This window comes from Zalophus californianus, chromosome 15, assembly GCF_009762305.2.
Source record: "Zalophus californianus isolate mZalCal1 chromosome 15, mZalCal1.pri.v2, whole genome shotgun sequence".
Classification (NCBI taxonomy): Eukaryota; Metazoa; Chordata; class Mammalia; order Carnivora; family Otariidae; genus Zalophus; species Zalophus californianus.
Genome location: NC_045609.1, coordinates 38,160,825 through 38,171,292, shown reverse-complemented (window position 1 = coordinate 38,171,292; position 10,468 = coordinate 38,160,825). Strand labels below are relative to the sequence as shown.

At 50.7% G+C, this 10,468-nt stretch overlaps 1 protein-coding gene across 3 annotated transcripts in view; it reads left to right on the top strand.

The window, feature by feature from the left end:
* The first annotated feature begins 529 nt into the window (after positions 1 to 529).
* The window catches only part of DLG5 (discs large MAGUK scaffold protein 5), a 126,955-nt gene continuing 117,016 nt past the window's right edge, over positions 530 to 10,468 (top strand). For 2 of the 3 annotated variants that reach the window (XM_027595967.2, XM_027595965.2), the window contains exon 1: positions 530 to 899. In XM_027595967.2, coding sequence (XP_027451768.1) covers positions 596 to 899 — 304 coding nt within the window. In that variant the 5' untranslated portion in view covers positions 530 to 595. The remainder of the gene's footprint in view (positions 900 to 10,468) is intronic. The other variant, XM_027595968.2, reaches the window with a different exon arrangement.

The window sequence follows — 10,468 nt, the reverse complement described above, 5'->3', positions numbered from 1 at the left end:
GCCATGGCGGAGCTGGCGGCGGCCCCGGGGCCCCGGTGAGTCCGCCCGGGGCGGCCGCCGAGCCAGGCCGAGCCGTCGGGGGCCTGGCGAGCGCGGCGCCGGCGACTTTCCCCGCGGAGTTGTGGTCTAGTTTGGGGGGCGGCGCGGGGCCCGAGCGCCGGGGCGCGATCTCTCGCGGGGCCGGGAAGAGAGCGGCGGACGGCGCGCGCGGAGGGGGCGGGGGAGTATGCCCGGCTGGAGCCGGGCCTCGGGGCGCGCCCCGGCCGCCGTCCCCTCCTCCGCCTCCTCCTTCTCCTCCTCCGTCTCCTCCTCCTCCTCCTCTTCCAGTCCCGCCGCCGCCGCCGCAGCCAACATGGCTGCGCTCCTGAGCCCGGGAGGCGGCCGCTGCTGAACGCCGCTCGCCGCCCGGGCCCCCAGCCCGCCAGGCCCCGGCCCATGGCCCCCGCGGCCCCGCGGCCCCGGGCGCGCTAGGGCTGCAGCCGAGCGCCCGCCGCCCGAGGCCACTCGCCGCCGCCGCCGCCGCCGCCCGCCCGCCCGCCTGCCGGCCTCGGGGAGCCGGAGCCGTCCGCGGGGCGGGGCGGGGCGGCCCGCCACCATGGAGCCCCAGCGCCGGGAGCTGCTCGCCCAGTGTCAGCAGAGCCTGGCCCAGGCCATGACCGAGGTGGAGGCCGTGCTCGGGCTGCTCGAGGCCGCGGGAGCGCTGAGCCCCGGCGAGCGGCGGCAGCTGGACGAGGAGGCGGGAGGCGCCAAGGCGGAGCTGCTGCTCAAGCTGCTGCTGGCCAAGGAGCGGGACCACTTCCAGGACCTGCGGGCGGCGCTGGAGAAGACTCAGCCTCACCTGCTGCCCATTCTCTACCTGAACGGCGTCGTCGGGCCGCCACAGCCCTCGGAGGGCGCCGGTGAGTGGCAGACCCCTGGCCCGGCCTCTGGGACGGCCTTCCACCATCTCTCTTTGCAGCTCCCAAGGGGGAACTCTCGAGGGCCACTCATTCACCTAGCTCTGGCCGTGGATCAGGGCTTCCCTCCCTTGGCCCGTCTGGGGACCGGGGGGGGGGGGACGGGGGGACTTGCGTGGTCCCCTACTTCGCACCTCCTCCCCCGGTCCCGCCCGTCGCTGTGAACAATGCCCGGCACTGCAGGCCCTGACTCTCCGGTCGCCACGGCATCGGGGTGCTCCTGAGACCACCAGGTCCAGCCGACCTCGGAGGGATGTCCGGCAGTCCCTTTCCTAAGACTCTTCATCATCCACCGGTCATTTGGGAGTCCCTGCTAGCCTTTGATCAGTGATACAGTCTAGAAGAATGGAGCCTGCGCCAGGACTGGTCCTCCTGAATTTTGGCCCCTGCCACCCCGTTTCATGACCATTGGTGGTTTTTCACTTTCTGACTCTGTCTGCTCCCTCTGCCCAGAGTTCAGTCTGTTTGCTTACCCAGACTTGCGCTTGATTATGCACAATGCCTGCTAGGTTTCTTTGGAAACTGTGGGCCTGGAAAAGTTGGGGAAGTTGCATTGCACCATGGGAAAATCCTAGTAGTGGCTGTTGGGGCTCAGATCCCTCCCTGGCGGTGCTGAGCTGCCTGAGGAGGGAAGGCTGGTGGCCGGTGCCCTTGGGTGATGGGTTTGTGAGTATTCCTGTGTGTGTGTTGGGGGTGGGGGTACTACTGGGAGTTTGTGACAAGTGGTAGGTTTGGCCTAGCCTGGTTGGGGAGCGTGGAAAGCCAGCCTTTTAGACAAGGAAGCTGGAGGAAGAAGGTGTAGCACTGAGGAAGCCTGCATTTATTAGGCTCCTACTGTTGTGGCAGGCGCTCTGCTTTATTACATTTATTGTTGCTACTGTGTAAGCTGTCTACTTATTATTACTTTGCCAGAGAGAAAACTCCAGTTTGGAGGGGTTCAGAGGCTCAAAAGTATTGGGCACCAGGAGTTTTCAATTATGACCTATTGTTTTGTTAAACATGTTCTGAGCCAGGGAGTGGCAAATGCCACCTTTTCTATGTCTTGTCCTTGTTTTAAGAATGAACTGAGAGGGCTGACAAAGAGCCCTGAGTAACTGTGGGCCCAAAGCTGATGAGACCCAATTATTTGGCTGTTAGAAGCCTCACTTATTGAGGGAGTGATTTTATAAGCTGTCTCTGGTAAGAGCTGCAGTGTATATTGGTCTCAGCCTCACTTTTTGTAGTGGAGGAAACTGAGACGCAAACAATAAACTGCTGTCCACACAGCACATCATTTCATTGGTGGCCCTCTGTCTCCACTTTGGGATTTCTGACTCTAGCATTTACGTCCCTCAAACCTGCGTTCGGTCTCCCAGTTATGGCCATAATTGAGTTGCTGGGCAAACGCAGTCGTCTCCTGGGCTGGTGTTTTGGGGGATGCTAAGAAGGCGTCAGATGTGCCCATGAGGATAAAGACACGGGGAAATCTCATTGGGGTAACTTTTTTTTTCTTAATTGCTTTTATCTTTCTATTTTTGAAAGAGAAAAATTGATCAAGGAAGTGAAGAAGTTAAGAGTGCAGACCAACATCCTCACTGGGATGTGTTTGAATCAGTTCTAGCTTTAATCTCTGGAATAGATGGATGGATTTCCATTAATTAGGTCCCCCCTTCTCCGTGCCTGGCAGAGAAGGTGGGGCCTCACTTGGGCTGAGGTTGTAGGAGCTGGTCTTGACCTCTGAGGAAGGGACGCAGTAGGGTTTGGATTCCCCGCCCCCCTGAGGGCAGTGATTTAAGACCTGAGTTTTACCGCAAGGCAGAATTCTGTGGTTTTGGGCGCCTGGGTGGCTCAGTTGGTTAAGCGACTGCCTTCGGCTCAGGTCATGATCCTGGAGTCCCGGGATCGAGTCCCGCATCGGGCTCCCTGCTCAGCAGGGAGTCTGCTTCTCCCTCTGACCCTCTTCCCTCTCATGCTATCTTTCATTCTCTCTCTCTCAAATAAATAAATAAAATCTTTAAAAAAAAAAAAAAAAAAGAATTCTGTGGTTTTGCAGAGGGTCATGAAATCCTCAGTAAAATAGTTGTCAGAGGGAAGTAACATTCATTTTAGTTACCCCTTTAGAAAAAAATTAGGATAGCATTTGGTATGGCAAGATAGAGCTTCTGGGGAGGGGTAACGTGGTGTGCAAGTAAAGAGTAGTGTTGGGACCTTTGTAAAGGATGAGTGTTTTTTTTTTTAAGATTTTATTTATTTGTCAGAGAGAGAGAGAGAGACAGAGAGTACAAGCAGGGGGAGTGGCAGGCAGAGGGAGAAGCAGGCTCCCTGCTGAGCAAGGAGCCTGATGCAGGACTCATCCCAGGACTCTGGGATCATGACCTGAGCTGAAGGCAGATACTTAACTGACTGAGCCACCCAGGCTTCCCAAAGGATGAGTTATTGTGCAGTGGTTTTCCAGCTTTTTTTTTTTTTTTTCCTCTTTTCACCAGTGAGCCCTTCTTAATGGGGCAAAAAGCTCAGGGCATAAAGAGCTGCTCTGGTTGCAGGGTTGGAGGCACCTTTCCCTGTGCATGCGGGTCCGCGGCTCTGCCATCACCCAGTTAGGGGCTTTCTTGGTGGTTTCCACACCCCTTGTGGGCCCCTGGTCCAGGATGCCCATCTCCTGGCTGGCATTAGTGCACTGGGATCTTGCTGTGCTCTAGGCAAATGCGGGCTGGCAGCCCCCCCCCACGTGGGCCTGGAGCTGAGGGGGAAACTGGCCTGGGTGGTACTGGGCAGGTCACAGACCAAACCCATCTGCTCTGCTCATGCTCAGACCCAGACATTTATAACCCACTGTGCTCAGGCCTGGGGTATGAAGATGACTAAGGAAGATACAGTGTTGTTTTATTTTGGGGGCAGGGACATTCCTCTTCCAGGATTGATGGTACGTTGCTGCTCAGCATTTTGAATCTTACTGCATACTTTCATATCTCGCTTGATTCTGTAGCAGTCCCAGATGAGGGTGTCTTGTCTGCATTGCGCTGGGTTCCACACTCATATATGTATGGTGTGAGGACAGGCCAGAAGTTGCAGGGCAGAAATGGGCCTCAGTTGAGGCTAAGCCCAGTGCTCCTGATTCCCTGTTGGGATATTTTTTCCTATTACCTGATTAGGCCCCCTCAGTTCAATCTCAGGCCATTTCCTGTATTGGGAAACTCTGGAATTATGTAGCGTTTTCTTGTCCCAATACATGAATCTGCCCCCGCTGGTGGTAGTAAGAGGGGAGAATTCTTGTTCTCCTTTGAGTGGTTCAGGTGTCTGATGTCTCTTCTGCGGGTGAACCAGGATCTTATTTGGTCATTCAAAACCCACTCAGTCCCTTGTCTTTTCTCTTTGATTCAGTTACTAACATCTGGGTTTTCTCACTTGAAGATCCTTGACTGCCTGCCCTTGGAGTGAGGGCCCCTTCCTGGCTGGGAGCCTCAGTGTCCTCATCTGTGAGATGGGGCTAAGGGTGCAAGGCTGCCTGCCTCAGCCGCTGGGGTTGGGGCTGGGGGCGGTATGTAATGCGGGAGGACTGAAGTGCCTGGTCCTGTGCTCGGTCCAGGTGGGGTTGCGATGCAGATGGAGACAGGTGGGGAGGATGTAATTCCAGCTCGCAGCTTGCCACCTAGTTGGGGGAATGGGACACTCAGGAGAGTGACATAATGAGATAGATCAATTGAGTGATACGGATACAAGCAGGCTTTTTCCTCCTTTTAAAACTCTGTGTATCACATACTTTGCCCAAGTATTCTCCTCCACCTCTCGTGGCTCTAATTACCGCCTAAATGTGAGGCTCTCCCCAAATCACGTCTCCCTAGGCTTGTCCCAGGAGACAGAAATGGCAGAACTGGATGGTTGCCCCTGTGTGCTCAGAGATGAAAGTTTCCTTCTCGCCCCCCCCCGTGCCTCCTGCTCAGGCTCCTCTCAAGCTGCCCACTTGGCTTCACCAGAGGCAAGAGAGTGGACACAGCAATGGCTGCTGCAGGAGGGCTTTGAGGAGGGACTGGGGCTGGAGGTGGTGTCGAAGAGGCCATGTGAACGAACGCAGGCAGAGGAGAGGAGGACGTTCCGGTTCAGGCTGCCGAAATGAAAGCAGCTGGAGCAGAGCAGGGGTCGGCATAGGCTCCGGGGGGATGGGGGTGCAAAGGTAATCTGGCGTGGCCATAACGGCTAGGCTGAGCGAGGGCTTTGGGAGGCACTAGGAACTTAGACACTGGACACTTGTCATAAGTTAAGGCTGGAGGAATTTTTTTTTTTTTTCCAGTTTGTGCTTCCCCCCACCCCCCAAAGATTGGGAGTGGGGTTTTTTGTGTTTTATTTTTTTTATCTTTATTTATTTATTTTTTAAAGATTTTATTTATTTATTTATTTGAGAGAGAGAGAATGAGAGATAGAGAGCACGAGAGGGAAGAGGGTCACAGGGAGAAGCAGACTCCCCGCTGAGCAGGGAGCCCGATGTGGGACTCGATCCCGGGACTCCAGGATCATGACCTGAGCCGAAGGCAGTCGCCCAACCAACTGAGCCACCCAGGCGCCCTGTGTTTTTTTTTTTTTTTTTAAAGATTTTATTTATTCATTTGACAGAGAGAGAGAGGGAACGCAAGCAGGGGGAATGGGAGAGGGAGAAGCAGACTTCCCGCCGAGCAGGGAGCCTGATGCCGGGCTCGATCCTGGGACCCTGGGACCATGACCTGAGCCGAAGGCAGTTGCCCAGCGACTGAGCCACCCAGGCGCCCCTGGAGGAATGTTTTTAAAGGAATAACCTGCCAGGCTTTTCCAGCAGGATGAGTGTAGTTGGCTGCTGATTGTCAGGTGTGGATTATTTATTATTCATTAGAGGTTGCCTGGGCCTTTTGTTCTCTCTACCTTCTTCAGGTACCAGCTACATCATCTTCATCTTCTCTAGCCTGGAGGGTCAGCTGGAATAGGGACATAAAAGTTCCAACCATTGTAGTTTTTCTTTTGGTTCTTTTAATTGTGTTATTTGAGAGGAAGTAGTGGAGGAGCTTGAAAGTAAGGGTTGAAAAGAGATTTCTAAGAGAAGGGCAGATTTTGTTTATCCCTCTGTGGGTATTAGTTCAGGACACCGTTATTGCAAGTGACGGAAACTTAGCTCAAAGCATAGTAGGCAGAAAGGAGAAATTTATTATATAATATTCTGAAAGCTTGGGGTAGAGGGGAGAAACTGGCTTTTGGATGATTGATCCTTGAGTGCTGTGGGCTTTTTCCATGGAGCATGGCCTCAGGACCCTGTGGACTTCATCTTCATGGTCCCTGACCAGAGAATAAAGGGAGATCCATCTAATGAGCCCAGGCAGAAAATCTCACGGAGGGGTTCTGCTTGGCCTCACTGGGGTCTGTGTCCATGTCAGGCCCAGTCACTGTGGCAAGGGCTGGGGGACTGAGAGTGTCTCAGCAGATGACCCAATGAATAGGGTGGGGTGATGGGATGCTGTGACTGGCAGCCTGTACAGTATCCTATGGTTCTTGAGATGGGGGAGGTGGGGGAAGCCATTCTCCAAAGCAAGGTGAGCAGGATGGATGTTGGTGCAGCTAAAACAGTAGATGAATGACTACTGTATGTGGTCCCATCTTTGTGTCATGCTGCAGTTCGTAGATAAAGTCATCACTGGAGTGGGGTGGTGGGGCAGGTGGTCATCGTTTACTAAGTTTTAGACTTTGAGCAAGGCAGTTAACCCTTCTGAGCTTATCTCCTACTCTACAAAGTAGTTGAAGCAGTAACTACTTCACTCTGCTATTTGACAACCAGTAGTAAGAGGGAGAAGTACTTTGTTACTGTGGTGAGCAATGCAGCCTCCAGCCAGCCTTGGAATTGGAAACCTGGGATTCTCCTGATATTTCTGAGAGCTCCTTGTAAACTGTGCTGAACAGATGTTAGGGCTGCTTTTCCTGTGGCTGTGGGTCACCAAGAGTAGAATGTAATCTCTGTGTATTCACTGTTGGATTCCTGATGCCTACAATAGAGTCTGGCTCAAGTAAGGTGTTCAAGAAATTTCTGTTGAATGGATGACTTGTCTGCTGTGTGTGGAATGAGTGGTGTGTTGCACTTAAGTCCATATCCTCTTCAGAAGTATGTTCCTAAGTGGTGACTTCACAGTGACAGAAGGTTGTGGGAGTACAGGAAGGCCAGAGTGAGTCCCAGTTGCACCCACGGATGTCACCACCCACGGTATGTCTGTGATGGAGGCAGGTGGTGTGACATTGATGTCTGAAGTTCCCAAGGTTACCCATCAGGTGTCAGCATGCTGGGGCTGGCTGCCAGGAGCCATGTGGAGTGCCCACATTGTCTGTTATGGGATTGGAGAGACCTTTCCTTTTCATACTCAGAATCTGAATGTCAGCTTGGTATCCTCGAAAGAGACCTGGATGGGGATCTGCTCCTAACTGTGCAACATCTTGACCTTGGATGAGCTTCTTAGCCACCTGGTGCTTGGGTGGTTTTTGGTTATTTTTATATTTCCCCAGGACAGTCAAACTAGAAGTGTAGCATTGACTAAGTAAGGGCTTACTCAGTTCTGTGGGATTCTCAGCACTGCCGAGGTGGCATTCAGTCCAAGGAAGTTCGAAGTTGGACAAGATTCTGAGTCGTCTTCTAGCTCTGTGCCATGGTTACTATTTTCTGATTTAGTGTTAGGGTTGAATGATTTTTTGATACTCTGGCTTTCTTTTCCCTGAAAAAGTACACAGCATAGGAGAAATATTTTGTGTTAGGTATTTTGTGCCCGCCCTCCCCCCCCCGATATTCTGCAGGCCAGTGCAAAGGGGCTCTTCAATAATTTTTGTAACCTTGGGAAGACGTGAGCCACAGAAATGTTGGGCATAGAGCAAGAGGGCTGAGCTGCTTATCAGTCTGCAGTAGGGATGCAGAGAGTGTTCAGCAGAGAAGAATTTTAAGTGGGATTGAGCTGGGAGTTGGCGATGGGTATTACATCTTTTTTTCACCTTTTACCAGAGCCAGGTAGCATATCCCTGAATTGTGTGTCTCCATCTTTTTGAGACAGAGTTCCACAAAAGTGCTACAGAAACATTGTATTTTATTTTATTTTTTTAAAGATTTTATTTATTTGTCAAAGAGAGAGAGAGAGAGACAGAGCACAAGCAGGGGGAGCGGCAGGCAGAGGGAGAAGCAGGCTCCCCGCTGAGCAGGGAGCCCGATGTGGGACTCGATCCCAGGACCTTGAGATCATGACCTGAGCTGAAGGCAGACGCTTAACCGACTGAGCCACTCAGGCGTCCCTACAGAAACATTTTAAACTGAACAGAGATGTTTGGAGTATCCCACGCTGGTCATCCAACGCTAAACCCTTGGTGGATAATTGAGAGGTGACTGTTGACCTTGATGTTCATTTCACACTAAGGGTCATGACCCATTTGCTTTGAGTTTTGTTTTATTTTGTATTTTGATAAAATATACAAAACATAAAACTTAGCATTTGAGCCATTTTTTTTTCTGTGCTTTTATTGTGGCAAAATAGACATAACATGAAATTTACCATTTTCACCATTTCAAGTCTACAGTTCAGTGGTATTATGTACATTCCCCTTTTGGTGCAGTCATTACTCCCATCCATCTCCTGAACTTCTTCATCTTGCAAAACTGAAACTCTGTACCCATGAAACAATAATTCTCCATTGTCCCCTTCCTCCCAGCTCCTGGCAACCCCCATTCTACTTCTGTCTCTGAGTCTGACCTACCTCATAGAAGTGGAATCACACAGTATTCGTCTTTTTGTAGTGGGCTGATTCCAATTAGCATAATGTCCTCAGCGTGCATCCCTGTTGTAGCATGTGTCAGAATTTCCTTACTTTTAAAAAATTTTTATTTGAGGGGCGTCTGGGTGGCTCAGTCAGTTAAGTGTCTGGTTTGGCTCAGGTCATGATCCTAGGTTCCTGGGATCAAGCCCCATGTCAGGCTCCCTGCTCAGCGGAGAGTCTGCCTCTCCCTCTGCCTGGCTCTCCCCCTGCTTGTGCGCTCTCTTTCTCTTCTCTCTCTGTCAAATAAAATAAAATCTTTAAAAGATTTTTTTATTTGATTAAAAAATTTTTGAATTATGGCAAAGAACACAAAATGTACCATTGTAACCGTTTTTTAAGTATACAGTTTAGTAGTGTTAAGTATATTCACATAGTTACTTAAGAGATCTCCAGAACTTTTCCATCTAGGAAAACTGAAACTCCGTACTCATTAAACAGCTCCCTGCTTTTACCTCTCTCCGCCCCTGGTAACCACCACTCTACTTTCTGTCTCTATGAATTTGACTGTTCTAGGAACATCATGTCAGTGGAATCATATAATATTTATTCCTTTGTAACTGGCTTATTTCACTGAGCATAATGTTTTCAAGATTCATCCTTGGTATAGCAAATGTCCAAATTTCCTTCTTTTGTAAGACTGAATAATATTCCATTGCATGTATAGACCAAATTTTATTTATCCATTCATCTGTCAGTCGACACTTGGGCTGCTTCCAGCTTTTGACTGTTGTGAATGAAGCTGCTATCCAAATTGGTGTACAAATACCTCTTCGAGTCCCTGCTTTCAGTCCTTTTGGAAATTATTGGTAATTCTGTGTTTAATTTTTTGAGGAACCGTCATACGGTTTGCCTGAGTTTTAATTAGGAAATCCATACTGTCCACAGCATCTTGACTCAAGGGCGAATGGCCTGGCTGGAGTCCTAGTTCCAACATTTTCTTTCCTTTTTTCTTCTAAAACTTGTGGATTTTTGCCCGCAACCTATTTTGGAAAGTCTCCGGACAGTTTCTTTGGACCTTAAAGAAAGATTTTAGTTTCAGGAGTCCTCTGTGACTCTCGAGGCCAGAAATTAACTGTACAGTCTCAGCAGCATTCATATCTGGCAGCCCAGGGGTGTTCACACATTTCCGTCTTGTTTCCAGTACTAATATCTCCATCCCCCAAGGCCCTGAAGTATGCTAGTTATTTCTGCTTCATACACACTTCCTCCTTGTCCCATTCTGGGTTGGTTTGGTTTTTCAGTCTTGGATCCAGGGCAATGGCTATCAAGATTTTCTTTCAAAAGGCCTAGGTCAGCATTTCCCCAGGAAACCTCTTCTCAGCACTGGTCTGGTGGGATGTTCGTGGTGTTGCTTGGACAAAAGGGTTCTGTGGTCAAAGCATTTGAGCAGTGCTGGTGTGAGCAGGTCACACAGGCTCCTTTATTGGGAGCCTCTTGAGAGCCCTAATAGGCCAGGGTGCTTTGGGATGTCATTGGAGTGGGTTCACCAGGCAGTGTTTCCCAAATGGATTTGACCACACATCTTTTTTCATTGAGCATCTTGCGACATCAGAGTTCTGAGAAGTGTACTTTCAGGAAACCTTAGCATCGGTGCGTGGAACTGGAACATCAGTGTGTATCATCGTTTCTTCAAACTTTCTCCCTCTCTCTCTCCACCCCCCAGGTGCCAGACCTTGAACTTCCCCATCTTCTAAACTCCAGTACCAGCTGAAATAGGCACGTGCGATTCTGGG